General features: G+C 39.2%; 1 protein-coding gene across 2 annotated transcripts in view; it reads left to right on the plus strand.

Annotated features, from left to right (window-relative positions):
* The window catches only part of LOC143023841 (peroxidase-like), a 724,944-nt gene that overhangs the window by 334,767 nt on the left and 364,927 nt on the right, over positions 1-25,250 (plus strand). For both annotated transcript variants that reach the window (XM_076182490.1, XM_076182481.1), the window contains exons 9-10: positions 2,394-2,578; positions 8,697-8,937. In XM_076182490.1, the coding sequence (XP_076038605.1) occupies positions 2,394-2,578; positions 8,697-8,937 (426 nt within the window). The remainder of the gene's footprint in view (positions 1-2,393; positions 2,579-8,696; positions 8,938-25,250) is intronic.

Consider the following 25,250-nt stretch of genomic DNA (forward strand, 5'->3'; position numbering starts at 1 on the left):
TAGAGCCAATGACACTGTATAGAGTGGTGACTTGGAATTCTAGACAGACACAGAGAAGTTTAAATTTGTTTAAGATGAGGTGTCTGAGAAGTTTGGTAGGAGTTACAAGGCTTGGTAGAGTGAGAAACAAAAGAGAGGAGAAGAGTGGGGGTAGAAAAGGAGATGGCAGATAGGTCTGATGGAAGAGTATTGGGATGGTTTGGATACATGGAAAGAATGAGTGAAGAAAGATTAGTAAATGAGATGTGGAAGGCAGAAGTGTATGAAGTGAACTTGAGGGGACAACAAAGGATGAGATAGATGAATGGGGTGAAAGGGGCTTTGGGTAAGAGGGGAATATCTGTTAAGTAAGGAAGGGAGGAAGGCAGGAGATAGGGATGAATGGAGAATGGTTTTGTATAGATGATACTGTGATGCAAAGATGGGAGGGGGTTAGGGGGAGTAGAGAGTGGTTAGGTGTGAATGATATTTTGATGCAACCCAAAGGGATTTCTCCCCATCTTCTCAGTTTTCTGCATGAGGGAACTAGAGGGTGGTCACATATAATGTGAAGTAGCTTTGCTAGGGATGTGCTGTGTCTTGCTGCATTGCTTCTGACCCAGGGTAGTGGACATGATACATGGATAACCTTTCATCAATGAGGAGCTAAGATGAGAGGGAGGAAAGGGTGGTAGATGGGAGTGAAATGGGTGGTAGTGGATACATGCCTTTTGACTTGGCTACCTCCCATGTGAGGGGAAAAAAACCCTTGGTATATAGATAGGTTATCTTTGAGGGAAACTGCATTTCTTCATATGCTTTAGATATTTAGTCTTCATTTCGTCATAACCTTGTGAATCCCTCTTATCCTCTGTCAATGCATTCCACCCTCTTTAGTGACCAAAACATTGTTCGTAAATCAGCTCTCATCAGTATTTTAGTGCTAGCAGAACATGGACATCTTTCAAAATAAAGCATTGAGAATAATAATAAAATGCAACAAAACCACCTCTATGACACCCGCACACAGAAATTAAAATCCTTCCTTCAGGATATATGAAAATAATAAGTACACATTTTTTTATGCTAGAGCCCTCAATCCCCCTCACTCATCTCATTATTCACTCAAGCATCACCAGTTGAATAATTTTATCTTATATATAAACCTACCATCCACACAAAAGCACATTCACACCCTTATCACTATACAGAATTTGAGAATAGGTATGATAAATTAGTAAGAGATGGGACCCTACAAGTGTTGCTCCTTTCCTGTATACTGCAAGTGAATATGGTTGTTGTTGTTGTTGTTGTCGTTCCCTAGACTGTCTGTCCGAGCAGTCCCGTCTCCCCAAGGAATGCCATAGCCGAAACTGGGTTTTCCCACAAATCCTTTGTAGAGCATATGTTGTGTTGTTTGCGTGCATGATTGTGTATAATGCAGTCTTCCATTATGTGTTGTATGGTATGGGGTGAAGTGTTACATCCTGGGCAGCTGTTCACAACGCGGTCATCCAGCCTCTTCTGGTAGCTTAGAAGTGCTGGGTGGTGACCGCACCGCAGTCTGGCCAAGTGGACTCTGTCCTTTCATGGGAGAGAGGATTCAGAAGGGTGGATATCAGGGGGTCTGGCATGCAGCAGTGTGTTGTCTTTCAGTGTGTTAATGGAGCGGTGAGTGATATGATTATGAATATGTTTCCGGAGGCTGGTTTTTGGTGGTTGTGGAGGAAAAGAAGAGAGTATCTGTGCGTGATAAAGGTCTTTGGGTGTTGTTTTAATGTTTGTTGGTGTGTGTGGGTGTTCTGCTATGTAGTGTAGCGGGTGTAATGTGTTTGTGGTGGCTGTGGCAAGTGTTTCTGTGCCTCTGGAACTGCAACGTCTACGTCGTGGGACCACCCCCCAACCCCAAGAGTTGGGGGCCAAACGGCAGCAACTACCCCTGGCCACCGGCTCTACGCAGGTGGCACTGATCCCCAAGTGAATATGGTAAATATAATTAGGTAAATACAGGATCTTGAGGAAAGATCACCAAATTCAATACTTCACCAACACCTCCCAGATATCAAACCACCAAAAAATCCCTCTCAAGAGAAGTAAGAACTATATTGGCATGATTGTGTTCAGGACACCATCAAGTTACAAGACAGTATCATCACAGAATAGGCCTACCCACTAAGTCTAACTGCTCTAGATACAACCATCACACAGAAGACACAAAGCACCTCATCATACACTGCTCCACACTTAATCTCTCAACAACAACACAGCATTTCCTCCTTGGGTGAGCTATAAGCCAATCCAGTGGATATTGGGTGCCACGGGTCTCCTGCAAGAGAGACCTGAGCAGTGTGATTGATTTATCCAAAACTTTGTATTTTTTGTCTGCATTCATGTACATACTATTTATTTTATAGGAGTCACGAAGGATCATAAGTGCACTTGTCCAGCATGTGACTTACAAGGAGTGGCTACCCATCATCCTAGACCCAGTGACAAGGCAGAAGAAGGACCTCAACCCAAGAGATGGCAGCGCCTTCACTAAGTATGACCCTAGCATGGATGCCACCATCATTAACTCCTTTGCAACAGCAGCCTTCAGGTAATACAATAGAGGTCTCATTTGTTGAGTATCTACTAGGGAGTTCACATACAGCCTAGCTTCATTGTTCAGTAAGTTAAGAAGTTCTTCAATTGATATCACCTCCAAGACCTTCTTGGTATTTACCATATTTTCTGCACACATCCATTTTTCTAGGTCACTCCTTACATTCCTGGCTAGAGCCATATATACATGACCAGTATCCTTCCAAACTTCCCTGAATTTTTTTTTCTAAAATACTCATGGAAATCTCATATGTATTTCACTCTTGATCTGATCATAATCATATATGCAATCTCTATCAAACACTGTGTATACACTTAATGCTTTTGGGGTTAGGCTAGATCTTATCATTGATGACCAGAGGTCCTTTTTCCATCCAACCTGTTTTGTTATACCTCTAGATGTAGAAAAGAATAATTCTGGATCCTCAGTAAATTTGGGGATAAGATGACTCACTTGTATGATACTGTCAACCACACTTCCTTTACTACTCACCTCAGTTGACTGTTGCACAGGCTGTCCTGCTCCAACCCTACTAATTTCCCTTTGGGTCTCTGTCCCTCTTCTAGGATACACCTCACTGCATGATTCAGCTCTAGGTTCCCTACTTATTCTAATTCCACTCATATCATCTACTAAGTCATAATATCTCCCTCTTTCTTGTGGAAGTCTTTCATCTTCAACTCTAACTACCTCCATGTAATATCTTTCTCTTATCCTTGGCAATCCTTCATCTATTCTGTTTTGTCTCCTGTCATCCTCCCTACTATAATATCTACTTACCTGTGGTAATACCTCAAAGTAGCACAGTTCTGCTCCCTGTATTTGGTTAATTTAATTGTTTCTCTCCACTTTTTCCTCCATATAATATCTATCACCTATGCTAACTTCACTTCTGTTATCCTCCGTGTCATAATACCTGTTCCTTACCTGTGGGAATTCCTCAAAACCACAAAATATTGCTCTTTGTCTTTGATTGATTTCATCATCAATTTTGCTCACAGTGATACTGCTTCTCACATCATAATACCTGTCACTCCCATCATCTCTTGCCTCATAATATCTCTCATATCTGTTGTCTTTTACATTATATCTATCACTCCTATTGCTCTCTACATCATAATATCTCTCCTATCATTCCTTATATCATACAGTAATATTCCTTTCTCCTATCATCTCTTATATCACAATACCGCCCACCTACCTGTAAGAATCCCTCAAATCCAAGGCTATTTTTGGAGCTGATTGAAATATTTGAACATGGCATCCTTTATTAGAAGGCCAGTCTGTCTTTGAGCACAATAAAAAATGGTATAGCACTGTATGTAAATAAACAAGTATGATGGACATGCCTCTGTTTCTATGATTGATCATGATTTGAATTAACTCGGTGACCTACTGTTTCTACTTTTTCTTATTTCCTATTTTTCCACTCAGGTATTTTGCACACACCAATTTCTTTATCCGGTGAAGAAAATTGATCCCAGTAGGCACTCACTGGTCATGAACTAGACTGTTTTTTAGTTGATGCAGTGAATCATAGGCCATGATCCAAGCAGTTCCTGCAGTCCAGATTCTATAACATTTATTTTCCATTTTTATAGGACAAATTTAATCTTACCAGGGTAAGAAAAAGGTGGAGTGCAACTACAACCACTCCGCGTTTAACAACCTACTCAGTTATTGACAACGCGGAGTAACGACGGGCTTTATGACAGACCAATATTCGTTTAACATAAATCTCCCGATGTCGTGTACAATAAGTTGGCTGAAGCAAATTCGTATGTTATAAATGATTTTGTACGGTGGATATTAGCTGTGAGGTAAAGTGTTCTGAAGCTTAGGTCTACATTACCATTCTACAAGCTACAAAAACTACCTTGGGTACAGTATATACCGGTATTGGTAAATTTTTAGTTTCGACCATGGGCGCAATATAACTAGAAAATTAATTATTAATTTTGTAAATTATAATGTATCAACGTAATATGCAATTTTGTGAGCGGAAATTAAAAAACAAAAAAGGTGCTAAAACAGATTTCGTAAGTAACGAAGTCGTGTCGGACGAATGGTACGCCATGTTTATTATGATAGATGCCGATGTCGAAGAAATAAAAGGATGATAAATTCATCTAACCTAAACAAGCCTAATATAACCTGTGTTTAATAAATCATTACCTCCAAATTAAATGTCATCCAGCTTGTCCTCGTTGTCGTCGTCGTGAGACACGTTGGCGGGCTTTTCAACCACTCTCTCAGCTTGCGGGGTATACAAAGTTCTTGCAGCTTGAAGGAATGCATGTATCTCCACTCCATAACATTCCTTCAAGAAAATATACCTGGCGAGGTACTGTCGGAAATACCGAGGCCGTCAATTGACAGACGACAAGATGGCGTCCCGAGCCTATGCTACTGATTTCGTTCATTAGCATATTTGCTTGTAGCATGGTATTTTTTTTTTTTTTTCATTTCTGCCCACAAAATTGCATACAGGTAGTCGTCGACTTACGACCTATGCGACTTACGACTGATCGACTTTACGACCACAAGATGGTGCAATAATATCTAACATTTAATAGAGTAATAGAATTGCAATGTTATGCCTGGGAGTGCAGTACATTACTCCGCACGCTGCGAGACGCGAGTACGATAGTTTTTGCAGGCTGACGGCAGCGTCAGCATCCCAGCCAGCTAAATATTCTTTCATTTTGTTTGTTTGAAGTAAAATGTATTCTAATTTTGCATTGCATTTTGTATTTTTGTATGTTTTGCAATTAAGATATAACAAACTTTTTATGCCTAGGCTAGTTTGTTTTTGATAACAATATGTTCGGTACAGTACTTCAACGAAAAGAATGTGTTTTGTTGAAAAAAAAGTCCTAATTTTGCCTTACATTTTGTATTTTTATGTTTTGCAAATTGATAAAATGTAACAGTATTTTTTATGCTTAGTCTGTTGTCGATGACAAAATGTTCGGTACAGCATTTTGTATTTCTATGTTTTGCGATTAATAAAATGTAACAGTAAACTTTGTTTATGCCTAGTCTGTTGTCGATAACAATATTTTCGGTACAGTACGTAAACGAAAAGAATGTGTTTCGATTTTTTTCCTAATTTTGCTTTACAATGATTTTAATGTAACCAACAAAAAAGGATTTGTTGGTAAAAAATGACAGGACTTTATTCAGTATGCGTAGGCCTAGGCTACGTTTCCTAACGAAAATGATAAAAAGTTAATGAATATTAAACAACCTAGCTCAAAGATGACAAGATTTTATTCAGTATGCATACGTTTCCTAAAGAAAGTCTGATGGTAAAATAATACAAAGGTTAACAAATACAGTATTAAATATCATAGGTCAAAGATGATAGGATTTTATTCAATATGCTTAGGCCTAGGCTACGTTTCCCAAAGAAAATCAAATGAAATTATAAAAAGGTTAAAAATACTTTACAACATAGTTCAAAGATGCTAAGATTATTTCAGTATGCTAAATATACAATATATATATATATTATATGTATATATATATATATATATATATATATATAATTATATAAAGGGTAATATATACTGTATATATATATAGACCGACTTGCGTCCAGATCAACTTATGACTAGTCTGCCGTAACCGAACTCGGTCGTAAGTCGATGACTACCTGTATTACATTGATACAATTTAATTTACAAAATTAATAATTAATTTTCTATTGCTATATTGTGCCCATGGTCGAAACTAAAAAAATACCCTGGTATTTAATATGGAATGTCAGCATACGCGGATTTGGTCATACATGGTAATTTCAGGAACCTAACCACCACGTTATTTGAGGGCTTTCTGTACTATCAAAACAGTAAATAAAGCTTTAATGTACTGTGTAAAAGAGGGAAAACACACAAAAATAAAGATACATGTATTGCTGGACATTATACATACAGTACATGTACATATATGTATACACTTTCGCTTAACGACCCATTCAGTTAACGACGGCGATGCTGGTCCCAATTGTCATCGTTAAACGAGGAGTGGTTGTAATTAATTTAATTTGTACGTAACTTACAGTTTGCTTATAACTTACAATGAAGTTGGGTGTGAGCAGAGTGTGAGCACAATAGCTAATATATCTGAAAAAGTTATCAAAAGTAGATGGATTAAACATCTGGAAGAAAATAAGATACTGAATTCAAAACAGCTTGGCTTTAGACAATGAAGATCTTGTGTCACCAATTTGATTTGTTTTTATTCATGGCTAATAGACATAATACAAGGAAAGGATGGATGGGCAGATTGTGCTTTTCTAGATTTACAAAAGGCATTTGATAAAGTACCACACAAAAAACTAAGAAAACTTGAAACATTAGGTGTACAAGGAAAATTAATGAAATGGATGGAAGATTTCTTGAATAGGAGAAAAATGAGGGTGGTAATTAGAGACAAACTCAACCTGGGAAGAAATGATAAGTGGAGTCCCACAAGGTTCTGTACTAGCTCCGATAATGTTTGCCATACATATAAATGACATGGATGAAGGTGTTGAATATTATATTAACTTGCAGATGATGCAAAACTACTAGAGAAAATAAGTACAGAGAAAGACTGTGAATCACTTCAGAGAGATCTGGAGAAAGTCTGGAAATGGAGCCAAAAGTGGGAAGTGAACTTCAACATCAAAAAATGCAGTATAATGTAGTTTGCAAAAGAATAGAATATCAGGGCAATATATGGTTGGTACAAAAAAAAGTAAAAAAAAGTTAGCTCAGAAAAGGACCAAGGAGTAATTACTAGCAAAGACATGTCACCAGACAAGCATGTAAAGAAAATAGTCAGAGAAACCTACAAGTTACTAAGAACAATGAAGGTGGCCTTTACAGGGATGAGGAAATGGTAAAGCAAATATTAGTCACACTGATAAGACCAAGATTGGAGTATGCTGCAACACTGTGGACACCTAACACAAAAATGGATGTAAGGAAATTAGGAAGAATCCAAAAAGCAACAACAAAGATGGCACCAACACTTTCAAAATCTATATACAAACAAAGATTGTCCAAACTGGAACTAACAAACCGAGAACAAAGAAGAGAAAGAGGATATCTACTGGCCATTTACAGAATCATGAAAGGCATGGAAGTCCTTGATAGAGAATATTTATTAAAGTGGGACAGAAGAAAAACAAGAGGACATGAAAAGAAAGTCAAAAAAGATATTTATAGAAGAGATCTGAAAAAGAATAGTTTTCCACACAGAGTGATAGATGTCTGGAATAAATTGAACAAAAAAGTAGTATGTGCAAAAACTATTAAAGGGTTTAAGAACAAACTAGATGCTGAGAGATATGAAGATGGGTCACTACAAGCATAGCTTCCTTCCCGTATAATACAACTAGGTAAATACAGTATCAGTGACAAGTGCCACTTCATTAAATGTATGAACCTAACCTATTTGCCTGGCTTCACACAATTTACTCACTTCTTTATTTTTGTGTGAAGAAGGCTCACAAATTGCAATCTCTAGATATCTAACACAAAAAGGAATCTAATTAATAAAAGTGATGACTACTTTCTATCCTCATCTTCTTTATGTGCCCTCTGACCTCTGAGGGTAGGAGGCCCCAGTTGTGTTGTCCTCTGTTGTTGGCTTGCAAATCTCCTGTAAATGAACAACCTACACAAGTTATTCATGTCCTCAATCAAACATCTTACTAACTACATTTTTAGGTAATCCCACATTTTATTTAGTTTACCTAGAAAGCGGGCACTATGGCCCTAGCTAAGAGGTGGCTTGGCGCCATACCCACATCCTTTGTATCAGTGACATCCACATCCTTTTGGGTCAGTGACGCATCATTGAACATGACAACCTCTCTATCCACATTTTTCTTTAAAGATTCCTTTTCTATTTCTCAATTTGCCATTGATAAACCTGAAAAATAATTTGGAGGAAAATGACACATTTTTTCACTATCTTGTACAATTTTATTTTTCAGCAAGTGAAGAAGAGAGGACTGACAAGGTGTAGTTGTCTAATTTTTAAGTGACTTTCACTATTAAGCAGTGGAAATAACTCTTGATATACAAAAGACAAACATTATCACTTAATCTTTCTATAGGTTTGGCCATTCATTGGTGAGTATGGAGCTGCTGGGCCAAGGACGCAATGTGCAACTCAAGGATAACTTCTTCAATCCAAATGTGGTGTGTGAGAAGCCAACACGAACTTCAGCACTCCTAGAAGGCTTGGCATTGACACCTGCTGAAAATTTTGATGAGGTCTTGGTTCCAGCACTCACCAATCATCTTTTCAGGGGCAGTGACCTCATTGGCCTGGATCTAGCAGCCCTCAACATTCAGGTGATTGCTATATTTTCTTAAAGTTGATGAAACTTTTCTGGGCTGATGTCAAGAGCATCTTACAAATTTATGAATCACTATTGCTCTTGTTTCTCTGTAAATATATCACAGTGAAGTACAATGGGAGGTAGTCTGGATTCTGGTAAATCATGTGGCTTATGACAAGGCCCTCTGAAAAATATATACAGCTAGTCTCTTGCAACTTCCCACGCTGTACTATGGACACTTCACACCATAGTGGGGAACCATAGGGAGGACTTGAAGTCTATTGGTGTGCTATCTTCTGTTGCATAAATATGGCCTACATTCAACCAGGCATGCCTGGGCAAATTTGGATGGATTCCTGATGGAATACACAGTGCCAGATCTAGCACATTAGGGCCTCAGGACATTTAAGGTTCAGGAAGGGGACCTACGCTTGTGGTGTCCCGCCTTTGTATCTCTCAGTGTCTAGTTTACTCTTTAATTCATGAATGGTTTTTGCATACAATATTTTTTCGTCCAGTTTGTTCCAAGTGTCCACCATTCTATGTGGAAAATTGTTCTTCTCCAGATCTCTTCTATAACTATGTTTTTTTAGTTTCTTTCCATGTCCTCTTGTGTTTCTCTTGTCCCAGTTTAATAAGTCCTCTCTATCGAGTATTTCTGTGCCTTTCTGGGGTATTGGCTGCTTGTTATTGTGGCAAAGTAGCATGCAGTTGATACTTAAGGGTCTATATGGGGTGCCCCTACAGACCAGAGCCACACATCATTTTGTCTATGATAGAGGAAAACTCTTCATAGAGAAATGATGACACTTTTATGCTACGACTGTCTCTCTGTTATGCTGTCCCCCAACCCCTTGCTGCTGTCCTGTACCATTTCTATGAGTATTCATGTTCTGTGGTGGGGGAAAAGAATACTGCCACCAAGTATTTCCACTTGGATCGTAAGAGGCGAAAAGAAAGGGACGGAGAGTGGGACTAGGCATCCTTCTCCTTGTAGCCCCACAGGGGACATTACTAAACGAAAAAGGCATAAGAGGGTCTGGGAGTTTTCGGACCAGCACCCTAAGGTTTGGGTCTTTTAAGGTGCGTGGATGTGGTACAGATGAGAGTAAAAGGGAAGAGATAGGTAGTATGTTTGTGAGAAGAAAGATGGATGTGTTGGCTTTGAGTGAAACTAAGCTGAAAGGGAAGGATGAGTGTAAATTTGGGAGTGTAAGTGGGAGGCTATCAGGAGTGAAGAGAGGGTGAGGGAGGGAAGGGGTGGCTATTCTAGTAAGTGAAGAGATAGGTTAACGTGTAGTGGAGTGGAAGGAGGTTTCCTCAAGGATAATGTGGATGAAGGTGAAACTGGGAAAGGAGATGTGGGTTTTTGTAAGTGCATATGGACCTGGCAGTGAAAAGAGTGTAGAAGAAAGGGAGGCCTTTTGGATAGATTTAAATGAGTGCATAGAGGATTTAGGGAGAAATATCAATGTAATAGTACTGGGAGACCTTAATGCTAGGGTAGGAAATGATCCAATTGACAGAGTGGTTGGGAAATGTGGAGTTCCAGGAAAGAATCGTAGTGGAGAGTTGATGGTGGAAATGTGTCTAGAAAGAGAGTTGATGATAGCAAATACAGTGTTTCAGAAGAAAGTCAAGCATAAGTACACATGGGAGAGGGTGGTGGAGGGAAAGGTGGTAGATAGAGCTTTAATGGACTATGTAGTGGTAAATAGGATTATGATAGGAAGAGTTAGGGTTGTACATGTGCCAAGGGAAGAGGGTGGGGGAATATCAGATCATTTTTTGGTGGAAGATAAGTTGAGAGTAGAGGATAGATGGAGAAAGAGGAAAGGGACAAAAGGTAGGGAGGTGCTTAGAGTGAACTCTTTTAATGAAAAGGAGAAGGAGTACAAGAAGAAGCTGAGAGAGGAGTGGGAGGGAGTGAAGGATAGAGTAGAACTAGGAGTGAAGGAGGAATGGGGATGGTTCAAGGAGGGAGTCACAAAGTGTGCAAAGATGGTGTGTGGAACAAGAAGGACAGGAGGAAATAGAAGGAAGGGTAGTGAATGGTGGGATGAGGAAACAGAGAAGGTTGTAGATGAGAAGAAGCAAGCTTTCACAGATTGGTTACAAAATGGGATGAGGGAGTCATATGAGAGGTACAAAGAAAAGAAAAGAGAAGTAAAGCAAAAGGTAAAGGAGGCAAAGAGGAGAGCAGATGTGAAATGGGGTAAGAGTATGACAGAAAATTTTGAAAGTATTAAAAAGATGTATTGGAAAGAAATTAAGAGAGGAAGTGGAGGCGAATCAAGTAGAGAAGAAAAGGTAAAAGGTGCAAATGGAGAGTTGATAATGGAAGAGATGGCAGTAAGGGGAAGATGGGCAGAATATTTTAAGGAGTTGCTTAAATGTGAAAGAGGATAGGGAGGGAAAGATAGATGCAGTGGGAAATGCTAAGAAAATGAGAATGGTGAGTGAGGAAAATGGGGGAGAAATAAGGAAGGATGAAGTGAAGGCAGTTGTTAAGATGATGAGAGCAGGTAAGGCACCTGGTCTGGATGGATACCATGGAGAATGTCTAAAAAAAGGAGGTACAGTGATGGTGGACTGGCTGGTGAGGTTATTAAATGTTTGCTGGAGAGAAGGTAGAGTGCCAGAGGACTGGAGGAGTGCTTGTATAGTTCCACTTTACAAGGGAAAAGGGGACAAGTGTGAATGTAGTAGTTTCAGAGGGAAGTGTTAAGTGTAGTTGTGAAGGCTTATGGGAGGATCTTGATCGAGAGGATTAGGAGAGGAGCAGAGGGAGTAATTGGTGAGGAACAGTGTGGATTTAGGACGGGTAGAGGTTGTGTAGATCAGATCTTTGTGGTAAGACAGATATGTGAGAAAGCTTTAGGACAGGGGAAGGATGTTTTTTGGGCTTTTATGGATCTGGAAAAGGCTTACGATAGGGTAGACAGAAAGGCACTATGGGAGGTTATGCAGATATATGGGATAGGAGGAAAGCCTCTAGGAGCTGTCAAGAGTTTTTATGAGAGTAGTAGAGCTTGTGTCAGGATTGGAAATGGAGAGAACGAGTGGTTCGAGGTAAAGGTGGGACTTCGTCAAGGATGCGTTATGTCGCCCTGGCTGTTCAACTTATACATAGATGGGGTGGTGCGAGAGGTGAATGCTAGGGTAGTGAGTCAGGGATTGGAGATGGTTAAAGAAATTAGAGAAAAGTGGGAGGTGAGCCAGCTGTTGTTTGCTGATGACACTGCGCTTGTGGCAGGATCGGAGGAGGGAATGAGGAAGTTGGTGACAGAGTTTGGGAGAGTATGTGATAGAAGAAAGCTAAAGATAAATGTGGGTAAAAGTAAGGTGATGAGATGTAAAAGGGGTGAAAGTGGCAGTAGACTGGAAGTGAGCATTAAGGGAGAGCAACTGGAGGAAGTGGATAGTTTTAGATACTTGGGTGCAATTGTGGCAGGAAAAGGTGGAGTGAAGGTGGAGGTAGAATGTAAGGATTACAAAGGCGGAGCATGCGGACAGGAGACCTTTTGATCCATATCTAGGTCGGATGCAAAAAAAAGAAAAATCATATTAATAATAAAAACTATAATAATGTAAATAACAAATAAAATACATAAATAAATGCATAGGTATAGTTAAAATAATAAACAAACAGGTAAATAGTAAACGATAATAAATTGACATATAACTAATAATAAATGAAAATCAGACAGACAAATTATAACAAAACAAAAACAAATAATATAACATAAATTATAATCATTACAGCATCTTAGGTATTTATCTAAATTATTCTTAATGTAAGAGGCCGGTAGTGTACGAATGGAAATGAGCTAGGGCAGTAGAATAACTCAGACTCGACGCCTGCTCGAGAGCAATGTTATGTCTAGGTGAGGGCGACGTTTTGTCTATGTAAACACACCGACGGTGGTGACTGTTTTTATAATCGCTTATGTAATCACAACATTGTAAGCGCGGGTTACCTTCGTTTGACTAATGCTGAGGTAAACAATTTTTGCTAGTGGCATTGAAATGGCTTTCCGGATTGGTGCAAGGTGCAGAAGGAGGAAAAAACTATTGGTGCATGAATTCAAAGTCACGCCCATAAGGAGTGACATTTATTTGAGAAGTCACCGGGGATTGGTTTAGAAAAATTAGTGACGTCAGACGAAGGTAGCTTAGCGTAAGATACGGGATCTCGTCAGACGTTCTACAGAGAAGAGATAGAGAAGATATAGGGAGAAGATATAGAGAGGGTGTGGAGAGAGAGGATCAGGAGACGATGTAGAGACGAGAGAAAAGAGATCCCGAGTGTAAGCTGAAGGTGAAATTACAGTGAAAGAAGAAAGAAAATTCACCTTCCTTTTATTAACCCAAAGGACGAGAGGAATAGGCATGGGACCTAGAAAATAGTGAGACTACAGGAAAAAGAAGGCATTGGGCCTACTACTTAAGAGGAACTTGAATATTAGTGAACCTCACGTAACGAGAGGCAAGGGGCCTCGAGACGAGTGATATTACAAGTCAAATTTAAGTGACAGTGGTGACTAGGGGTGGTGAAAGTGGTGGCAGCGATGGGATGGACGAACTGGGTGTTAAACACCTCCGAAGAGAAGTGGCGCAAGAAGTCTACGGGAACAAGACAACCAAAATCAAGAGTGTATTACGACTACGAGAGAAATCTACAACTTCAAGTAACTGCTACGTTGGGAACAAGCATTCTTCAAGATTCTTCAAGGAGATCATCATCTACAAGGCGGTCTTCAAGGCAGAGTGTGTGATGCAAATATTAAAACAGAACATTTCCAGTAAAGATGTTAAGGATAGACTTGAAAACAAAATAAAGGAAATAGAGGATAAATTGCACATCATAGGTTCAAATTTCAAAAGCAATGTTAGACAAAAGAGAAGTGCAATAGTAGTGGCTTTGGGAGCTCTTGCTGGTTTGGGAATTGCCAATTTTGCCTTCCTTGCTGACTTGAAAATTTCAATAAATACATTAAAGGAGAAAGTTGGAAAAATTGATGAATTACAATCAAGCATTAAAAACATTGAAGAAATGATCTCTGATATTTCAGATAACTTAGAGAATCTCAGCTTGAAACAAAGTGAACAAGAGAGTACAATGCAAATTTTTTTGTTACTCAATACTATGCAATTGAAATTATCTGAGATGCAAGTTCAATTGGAATCTTTTGTACAGGATTTAGTTATGGCCAATTCGGGTCAAGTAACTTCTTCTCTCCTTCCAATACCTCAACTTATAAAGGTAATTAAGTCAGCAAAGAAGGATTGGAACTTTGAACCTTTCTTTGAAGAAGCTAATGTAGCATTATATTATCCATTGCTAAACTCCTACCTTAATGTTACTTCAGTTATTATTGAAATCCCGTTCTCTTCCAACCAAAGATTTAACTTATTCAAATTGAAACCCTTCCCATTGAAGGTAAATGGTTCATTTTATGAAGTAGATATTCCAATTGTAGACCCAATCAATTATATCCTTTCTGTAGACAATCTGAAGGAGAGCAGAGTCTCTAATGACAAGTTGAAGGAGTGTAGAAGATTTAATAGGAATCTTTACCTCTGTCATTCTTCCATGTTTGTGTTCCGTGAAGCTTTGAAAAATTCATGTGAAGCCTCTCTGGTTAGGAATATGTCTGTTATGAACAATTGTCATTACCAACGAATTTTGGTAGACCAGATCCCTCATTGTAACATACAAGGATCTCATTACCTGTTTTTCCCTAACAAGACAAAGGTATCAATAAATTGTCCCGGGTTGAGTCCTAAATTGGATTTGGTTGAAGGTCTTGTCTCTATTCAAGATAACTGCGAATTGCATGCAGACACTATTTCCACCATTTCTAATACCCTTAATACAATGCATTTAACCGAGGACACCTACATTTCAACCTTCAACTTCACATTGCCTGAAAACTCCCCTCCCTTGAAAATTAAGAGAAGACCATTGTCAAGATCTCCCTCAAATGATTTACATATGTTACCAATCCTTATCATACCCTTACTTTCAGTGTTAGTGGCAGCACTGATTGCCTTTGTTGTATTCCGGAGATTGGCTCTGTCAAAGCAAATCAACCATGTAACCGCTTAATTCAATACCTTATATATATATTGAGATGCATGTTATTAACATTTATAGGTATTATGTTTATGTATTATTCCCGATTTATTGCATGAATGATGTATTTTGGAAGGTAGATTAACAATAACGCAAGGGTAGATTAGCTTATTCTAGAAATATATTAGCAAGCCCTGTAAGAGGGAAATAAGAAATTGGTCGGGACGACCAAGGGTAGCTGCCGAGCCCTGTAAGAGGCCGGTAGTGTACGAATGGAAATGAGCTAGGGCAGTAGAATAACTCAGACTCGACGCCTGCTCGAGAGCAATGTTATGTCTAGGTGAGGGCGACGTTTTGTCTATGTAAACACACCGACGGTGGTGACTGTTTTTATAATCGCTTATGTAATCACAACATTGTAAGCGCGGGTTACCTTCGTTTGACTAATGCTGAGGTAAACAATTTTTGCTAGTGGCATTGAAATGGCTTTCCGGATTGGTGCAAGGTGCAGAAGGAGGAAAAAACTATTGGTGCATGAATTCAAAGTCACGCCCATAAGGAGTGACATTTATTTGAGAAGTCACCGGGGATTGGTTTAGAAAAATTAGTGACGTCAGACGAAGGTAGCTTAGCGTAAGATACGGGATCTCGTCAGACGTTCTACAGAGAAGAGATAGAGAAGATATAGGGAGAAGATATAGAGAGGGTGTGGAGAGAGAGGATCAGGAGACGATGTAGAGACGAGAGAAAAGAGATCCCGAGTGTAAGCTGAAGGTGAAATTACAGTGAAAGAAGAAAGAAAATTCACCATCCTTTTATTAACCCAAAGGACGAGAGGAATAGGCATGGGGCCTAGAAAATAGTGAGACTACAGGAAAAAGAAGGCATTGGGCCTACTACTTAAGAGGAACTTGAATATTAGTGAACCTCACGTAACGAGAGGCAAGGGGCCTCGAGACGAGTGATATTACAAGTCAAATTTAAGTGACAGTGGTGACTAGGGGTGGTGAAATTAAAGCTTCGAACTGAAATACACTGCACTACCTGTGCAGGAAGTTTATTCCATTCATTAACTACACGGTTGACAAAGTTGTTTCTACCTACTTCCAAATTGAATCTATATCCGGACAGTTTGAAACCATTGTTTCTTGTCTGATTCTCATTCAATGTGAAAATTTGGTCACTTTTGATGTTGTCAATTCCTTTTGAAATCTTAAAGACTTGCATCAAGTCACCTCTGAGTCTACGCTTTTTTAGGGAAAACAGATTCATGTGCTTAAGTCGATTTTCGTAAGATTTATTCTTGATAACTGTATTTGGAATCAGTTTTGTGGCTCGCCATTGTACTTTTTCCAGTCTGTCAATGTCTTTAATGAGATTCGGTGACCATACGGAAACAGCATATTCCAAATGTGGACGAACTAATGATTTATATAGCTTGTTAATGAGTGATGAACTTTTGAAATCAAAAGATCGCGCAATCAATCCCAGAATCTTATTTGCTTTCTCAGAGGCTGAAATACAGTGCTTGGATGCTTTGAGGTCGTTACTGATAATTACGCCGAGATCTTTTTCACTATCCACTTTTGTTAACAATTTTCCAAATAACTTGTAATCGTACTTACTGTTATTTTTACCTATGTGCATTACCTTGCATTTACTTGTGTTAAATTTCATTAGCCACTTTTCAGACCATTGCTGCAATTTATCTAAATCTTCTTGAATATCTAATTGGTTTGAGTGATCATTTGCCACTCCGCACAGTTATGTATCATCAGCAAATTTGGAAACAGTAGATTTTAGTCCATGGTCTATATCATTTATATATACTATGAATAGAAGTGGCCCAAGAACGGAACCCTGAGGAACTCCACTTGCAACACTTTTCCATCCAGAAGTTTTTCCATTTAAAACAACTCTCTGTTTTCGACCTTTCAACCAATTACTAGTTCAACCTAATAGTCTATCACTTATTCCATGCAAAGCTAATTTAGTAAGTAGTCTTTCGTGTGGGACAGTATCAAAAGCTTTTGCAAAGTCTAGATATATTAAATCTATATTGTTTCTTTTGTCATAATTCGAGATAACTGTGTTGTAGAATTCAAGTAAGTTAGTCACGCAAGAACGTTTCCGTCTGAAACCATGCTGGCTATCATTTATCAAATGGTTACTTTCTAAATGATATTCGATAGCATCTCTGATGATAGTTTCCATTATTTTTCCTACGATTGAAGTCAAACTTATAGGCCTATAGTTATGTGGTTCCTTTTTTTTTTTGTCATGTAGATTCAGAGAAGTGAGTAAATGCCTTGGTGGATTGAAGAGTGTAATGAGGAATAGACATTTGGGAATGGATGCTAAGAGGAGACTGTATTTACCTAGTTGTATTTACCTAGTTGTATTTTGCGGGAAGGGGAGCTATGCTCGTGTTGTCCCGCCTTTGTATCTTGCAGTGTCTAGTTTGTTTTTAAACTCATGAATGGTTTTTGCGCATACTATTTCATTGTCCAGTTTGTTCCAAGTGTCCAAAACTCTATGAGGAAAACTGTTTTTCTTCAGTTCTCTTCTATAGCTATGTTTTTTTATTTTCTTTCCATGTCCTCTTGTGTTTCTTTTGTCCCAGTTAAGTAAGTTCTCACTATCAAGTACCTCTGTGCCTTTCATGATTCTGTAGATGGTCAATAGGTCACCTCTCTCTCTTCTTTGCTCCAGTGTCGGTAACTCCAGTTTAGCCAATCTCTCTTCGTATGATAGGTTTGCAAGTGCAGGTGCCATTTTTGTAGCTGCTCTTTGGATTCTTTCTATTTTCTTTATATTCTTTTTGGTACTGGGGGACCACAATGTCGCTGCATACTCTAATCTAGGCCTTATCAATGTAACCAATATTTTTTTAATCATGTCTTCGTCCAAGTATGTAAACGCCACTTTTATTGATCTTAGCAAGTTGTAAGTCTCCCCGACAATTTTGTTAATCTGTATATCATAGGACAAGTCGTTTGTGATAATTACTCCCAAATCTTTTTCGGATCCTACTTTCTTTACTTCTTTGGTTCCAATTGTATATTTTCCTGATATTCTGTTTTTGCTTTTTCCAAACTCCATTATGCTACACTTCTTAGTATTAAAGTCCACTTCCCATTTCTGACTCCAGTTCCATACCCTATTTAGGTCTTCTTGCAGTGCTTCACAGTCCTCATCAGTTTCTATTTTCCTTAGCAGTTTGGCGTCATCGGCAAAGAAGCTCATGTAGCAGTTCACGTCCTCATCCATGTCATTCATATAGATAGCAAACATTATTGGTGCCAGCACAGATCCTTGCGGTACTCCACTAATCACCTCTTTCCAGTCTGAATATTTTTCTCTGAGCACTACTCTCATCTTTCTACCAGTCAGAAAGTCCTCTATCCATTTTAGTAGGTTTCCCTGTATTCCTCCTATGTGTTCCAGTTTTTTTAGTAGTTTTCTGTGTGGTACTTTGTCAAAGGCTTTTTGCAAGTCTAGGAATGCACAATCAGCCCATCCATTTCTTTCTTGCACTATGTCTATTAGTCTTGAGTAAAAGCATATTAAGTTTGTGGAGCATGATCTTCCTTGTCTGAATCCGAATTGTCTTGGGTTTAATATGTCATTGTCTTCCAGATGTTTTACCCATCTATTCTTGATTATTTTCTCACAAATTTTGGCAATGGTGCTTGTTAGTGATACTGGCCTATAGTTGGTGGGTTCTTCTTTGTTTCCTCCTTTGTGTATTGGTACAATGTTAGCGTTTTTCCAGTCCTCGGGTATCTTTCCTTCTTTGAGTGAGCTGTTTATTAAGATGTGTATTTTGTCTGTTAGTTCTTCTTTGCACTCCTTTAGAATCCAATTTGCAATACCGTCCGGGCCATGTGATTTTCTGACATCCAGCCTTGATAAATGTTCTGATATTTCCTTTAGTGATGCTGCCAACAGCACTGTATGGGGCAGAAATATGGAACATAAGAGAGGAAGAGAGAAGGATTTTGAATGTGTTTGAGATGAGGTGTCTGAGAAGTATGATGGGGGTTACTAGGCTAGATAGAGTGAGAAATGAGGAGGTGAGGAGAAAAACGGGGGTGGAAAGGGAGTTGGGAGATAGGGTTGATGAAAGAGTATTAGGATGGTTTGGACACATGGAAAGAATGAGTGAAGAAAGACTAGTAAAAGAGGTATGGAAGGCAGATGTGGAGAGAGTGAACATGAGGGGACATCCTAGGATGAGGTGGATGGATGGGGTGAAGGGGGCTTTGGGGGAATGTCTGTTGAGGAAGGACAGGAGAGGACGGAAGACAGAGGTGAGTGGAGAATGGTTGCATATGGATGATGTTGTTATGCATGAGGTGGAATGGGTGTGGGGATGGGGGGGTGAGGTAGTATGTGTGAGCAAAATTTGACGCAGCCCAAAGGGATTTCTCCCCGTCTTCTCCTTTTATGCATGGTAGGACGGAGAGGGGGGGGTCGCCGATTTAATGAGGCGGCCTTGCTGTGGATGTGCTGTGTCTTGCGATACTGCTTCTGACCCAGGGCAGTGGACAAGATGCAGGGATGACCCATCATCCAGGAGGTGCTCAGATAAGAGGGAGAGTGGACTGGTGCAGAGTGTATTCAGGGATGGAATGGGTGGGAATGATTTTATGCCTTTTCCTTTTTGGCTACCTCCCTTGTAAGGGGGAAAAAGCCTTGGTATATATATGTGTGTATGTATATGGTTAGTAGGTCACCTCTCTCTCTTCTTTGCTCCAGAGTTGGCAACTCCAATCTTGCCAGTCTCTCTTCATATGACAAGTTTGAAAGTGCAGGGGCCATTTTTGTGGCTGCTCTCTGGGGTATTGGCTGCATGTGTCTATCTGGGGTATTGGCTTCATGTTGTGATGGCAAAGTAGTATGCATTTGATACTTTAGAGTTTATATGGGGCACCCCTATGGACCAGAGCCACATGTCATTTTGTCTGTGATAGAGAAGGACTCTGCTCACAGAGAAATGATGAAACTTTTATTATACTGCTACTGTCCCTCCGTTATGCTGTCCCCCACCCCTTGTTGCTGTCATGTACCATTTCTCTGAATTTCTTTTCCTTGTTTTGCCTACCCTGTGGTGGGGGGAAAGAATAATGCCACCAAGTATTCCCACTTGGATTGTAAGAACCAAGATAAATGGGACGGGGATTGGGACCAGGCATCCTTCTCCCTGTAGCCCCACAGGGGACATTCCTAAAAAAAGTAAAGGCATAAGTGGGTCTAGGAGTTTTCCAACCAGCACCCTAAGGTTTGGGTCTTTTAAGGTGCATGGATGTGATACAGATGAAAGTAAAAGGGAAGAGATAGGTAGTATGTTTGTGAGAAGAAAGATGGATATGTTAGCTTTGAGTGAAACTAAGTTGTGAGGGAAGGGCGAGTGTGAGTTTGGGAGTGTAAGTGGGAGGCTCTCAGAAGTGAAGAGAGGGCAAGGGAGAGAAGGGGGTGGCTATCCTAGTAAGTGAAGAAATAGGTAAATGTGTAGTGGAGTGGAAGGAGGTTTTTTCAGGGATAATGTGGATGAAGGTGAAACTGGGAAAGGAGATGTGGGTTTTTGTAAGTGCATATGGGCCTGGTAGTGAGAAAAATGTAGAAGAAAGGGAGGCTTTTTTGATAGATTTCAATGAGTACATAGAGGGATTAGGGAGGAATGTCACTTTAGTAGTATTGGGAGACCTTAATGCTAGGGTAAGAAATAATCCAATTGACAGAGTGGTTGGGAAATGTGGAGTTCCAGGAAAGAATCGTAGTGGAGAGTTGATGGTGGAGATGTGTCTAGAAAGAGAATTGATGATAGCGAGTACAGTGTTTCGGAAGAAAGTCAAGCATAAGTACACATGGGAGATGGTGGTGGATGGAAGGGTGGTAGATAGAGTGTTAATAGACTATGCAGTGGTAGATAGGAGTATAATAGGAAGAGTTAAGGATATACATGTGCTAAGGGGAGAGGGTGGGGGAATATCAGATCATTTTTTAGCGGAGGGTAAGTTAAAAGTAGAGGATAGATGGAGAAAGAGGAAAAGGACAAAAGGTAGGGAGGTGCTTAGAGTGAACTCTTTAAATGAAAAGGAAAAGGAGAAGGAGTACAAGAAGAAGCTGAGAGAGGAGTGGGAGGGAGTGAAGGATAGAGTAGAACTAGGAGTGAAGGAGGAATGGGGATGGTTCAAGGAGGGAGTCACAAAGTGTGCAAAGATGGTGTGTGGAACAAGATTGATGGGAAGAAATAGAAGGGAGGGTAGTGAATGTTGGGATGAGGAAACGAAGAAGGTTGTAGAAGAGAAGAAGCGAGCTTTCACAGATTGGTTACAAAATAGGACGAGGGAGTCATATGAGAGGTACAAAGAAAAGAAAAGAGAAGTAAAGCAAAAGGTAAAGGAGGCAAAGAGGAGAGCAGATGTGAAATGGGGTAAGAGTATGATAGAAAATTTTGAAAAAGAAAAATTGACATAGCCCGAAGGGATTTCTCCCCATCTTCTCCTTTTCTGCATGAGGAGATGGAGAAGGGGGGTCACCAATTTAATGAAGTGGCCTTGCTTTGGATGTGCAGTGTCTTGCAACACTGTCTCTGACCCAGGGCAGTGGAAGAGATGCAGGGATGATCCGTCATCCAGGAGGTGCCAAGATTATAGGGAGGGTGGAGGGGAGTGGAGTGTATTTAGGGATGGAATGGGTGTGAATGGTTTTTATGTCTTTTTCTTTTTGGCTACCTCCCTTGTAAGGGGGAAAAAGCCTTTGGTATATGTATGTTATATTCTTTTTGGTACTGGGTGACCACAATGTCACCGCATGTTCTAGTCCAGGCCTTATCAGTGTGACTAATATATTTTTAATTATTTCTTTGTCCCAATATATAAATGCCAATTTTATTGATCTTAGCAAGTTATAGGATTCTCTGACAGTTTTGTTTATTTGTTTATCATAGGACAAGTTGTTTGAGATAATTACTCCCAAATCTTTTTCAGATCTCACTTTCTCTACCTCCTTAGTTCCAGTTTTATATTGTCCTGATATTCTATTTTTACTTTTTCCAAACTCCATTATGCTACATTTCTTAATATCGAAGTCTACTTTCCATTGCTGACTCCACTTCCATACCTTATTGAGGTCTTCCTGTAGTGATTTGCTATCCATTTTGGTTTTTACTTTCCTTAACAATTTAGCATTGTCTGCAAAGAAGCTCATTTAACATTGCACATCATCATCCATGTCATTTACATAAATAGCAAACATTATTGGAACCAATGCAGATCCTTGCAGAACTTCGCTGATCACCTCCTTCCAATCTGAATATTTTTCTCTGAGTACTGCTCCCATCTTTCTACCAATCAGGAAGTCCTCCACCGATTTTAGTAGGTTCCCTTGTATCCTCCTATATGTTCCAGTTTTTTTTAATAATTTTTTGTGTGGTACCTTGTCAAAGCTTTTTGTAAGTCCAGGAAAGCTCAGCCAGCCCATCCATCCCTTTCTTGCACTATGTCTATTAGTCTTGAGTAAAAACATATTAAGTTTGTGGTGCATGATCTTCCTTGTCTGAACTAAAATTGTCTTTGGTTTATTATATTATTTTCTTCCAGGTGTTTTACCCATCTATTCTTGATGATTTTCTTACAAATTTTGGCTATCATGCTTGATATTGAACTTAATGACTACCTGTTAGAAGAAAAACCAGACATAATGGGATTTGTGGAGATTAAGGTGTGCAGTACCACCCATCAGTGTTGGACAAGGGCTCTACAATTACTGGATTAAAAACAGGCGAGAAACAGGGAGGAGGAATCATGTTTTTGGCCAAGAAAAACTTGAATGTGACAAAAATTGCGGAGGGCAAAGGTAACGTAGAACTGTTTATGATAAAAGTTGAAGACAAGGACATGAAAAGTAGAAAGTCTGTGGTGACTTATGTACCCCCAAAAATGAACGCTTGGAAAGAGAACGAGCATGTGTGTTCACCTAGTTGTATTTTATGGGATGGGAGCTATGCTCATTGTGACCCATTTTTGTATCTCTCCACATCCAGTTTAGTTTTGAACTCATGTATAGTTCTGGCATTTACTGTTTCACCGTTCAGCCCGTTCCAGACATTGATCACTCTGTGCGGGAAACTGTTCTTTTTCAGGTCTCTTCTGTAACTGTCTTTCTTTAATTTCTTTGCGTGTCCTCTTGTTTCTCTTTTGTCCCATTTTAATAGGTCATCTCTATCGAGAACTTCCATCCCATTCATAATTCTGAAAATGGTCAACAAGTCCTCTCTTTCCTTTCTCTGCTCATATATCAAATTTGATAGTGTGGGTGCCATCTTTGTTGCCGCTCTTTGGATTCTTTCTAATTTCCTTGTGTTTTTCTTTGTGCAAGGTGCCCACATTGATATAGCATATTCTAATTTCGGTCTTATCAGTGTAACAATTAATTTCTTACCATCTCCTCATCCCTAAAGTCGAAGGCCACTTTCATTGATCTTAAGAAATTGTAGGCCTCTCCGAATAACTTATCCACATGTTTGTTGGGTGTCAAGTCACTTGAGATGATTACTCCTAGGTCCCTCTCTGAGTTTACTCTCTTTACTACTTCGTTTCCCATTGTATATTTTCCTGAAACTATTTTTGCCTGTGTGGATGATATTTTGATGCAGCTTGAAGGGACTTCTCCCCAGCTTCTCTATTTTCACATGATGGGACAGAGAGGGGGATTTGCTGATTAAGTGAACCAGCCATGCTATGGATGTGCTGTGTCTTGTTGCATTGCTCCTAACCCAGGGAGTGAGCAGAAGACAGGGGTGACCCTTTGTCCACTAGAAGCTAAGATGAGAGGGTTTAAATAGTGGTGGATTGAAATGGAATGGGTGGGAGTGGATGCATGCCTTTGACTTGGCTACCTCCTTTATAAGGGGAAGAAACACTTGATATGTAGATAGTAAATCAAGGATGTAGAATAAGTTGGAACTGTATATGAATTTGAAGCTAGATAGGATAAATTGGAGAGTTGGAGACTAAACCTAAATATTTTTTTTTTGCTATTTTCCTGTATCCTACAATTAGGTACCGTAAATACACATAGAAAGGGATATATCCTAAATTCTAACAGTACATGAGTTAAAATCTAAATATGATAATTGTAAATTAAAGACATATATTAAGTTGGAACCATACATGAATTTGAGTCTATGTATGTTAGAAAATTAGAGAATAGGAGACAGGACCCAACGAGCATTGCTCCTCTCCTGTATACTACAGTTAGGTTAATACACACACACACACAGAGTGGTAGACATCTGGAACAAACTGGACAAAACAATAGTGTGTGCAAAAACCATACATGAATTTATGAACAAACTAGACACTGCGGGATGCAAAGACGGGACACCATGAGCATAGCTCCCCTTCCTGTAAGATACAACTAGGTAAATACTTACCGACTGGAAAGGACATTTCAAATGAGCTCTGGAAAATAGCACTTTTCCACTAAATTGGTGGAAATAAATGCCAAATTTGGTATTTGTATGGGAAGGGGAAAGCTCAAAGGTGCCTGAAATGAGTTAATAGAGTGAAATTGGAGAGTGACAAAGAAACAAAAATGGAGGATGCTCAAGGCAGACAGAAATATGGCAAAGCAACCAAAAGAAGACTAGATGTGATGAGGGTTGAATCGCCATTAGATGTCATCCCTAAGAAAAGTTGTAATATTGAGATACCACAATGGACTCATAAGTATGAAGAGGAAAGCTATTTTGGTTTTTCTGGCTTTGCAAGAGATTATAGAAGACTGAGTAAAAGTATAGATTTATAGAGGGAGATGAAGTATGAAAATATTTCATGGAATCAAGAGATTATGGAATTAAAGAAGATTATAGATCTAAGGAATGAATGCCTTGCAGTGTATAGTGGAGTAAGATGAAAAAACAGAATACAGAAACCAATATAGAGGTTAGTGACTTAAAAAAAGAACTAATCATAGTAAAAAATGCAAATGAAAGGAAAATTAAGATACTAGCAAAAGTGAGGCTTTGAAAAGAGAGGTAAACAAATTAAAGTGGTGAACAAGAAAGTTGGAGATATTATAAGGTAGACAGATCTTCAAAAAATTAAAAACCAGTGGAAATTAGATCAGGAAAGAAGTACAAGATGAGGGACAAGAAATAGAAAAGGAAATAGAAAAAGTGTATAGAGTGGGACAATACTCAAAAGAAAACTATCTACCTACAAAGATTAAACTAAGGT

The sequence above is a fragment of the Oratosquilla oratoria genome, chromosome 3 (assembly GCF_046742065.1).
Source record: "Oratosquilla oratoria isolate Oo_2021 chromosome 3, ASM4674206v1, whole genome shotgun sequence".
NCBI classification, from domain to species: domain Eukaryota; kingdom Metazoa; phylum Arthropoda; class Malacostraca; order Stomatopoda; family Squillidae; genus Oratosquilla; species Oratosquilla oratoria.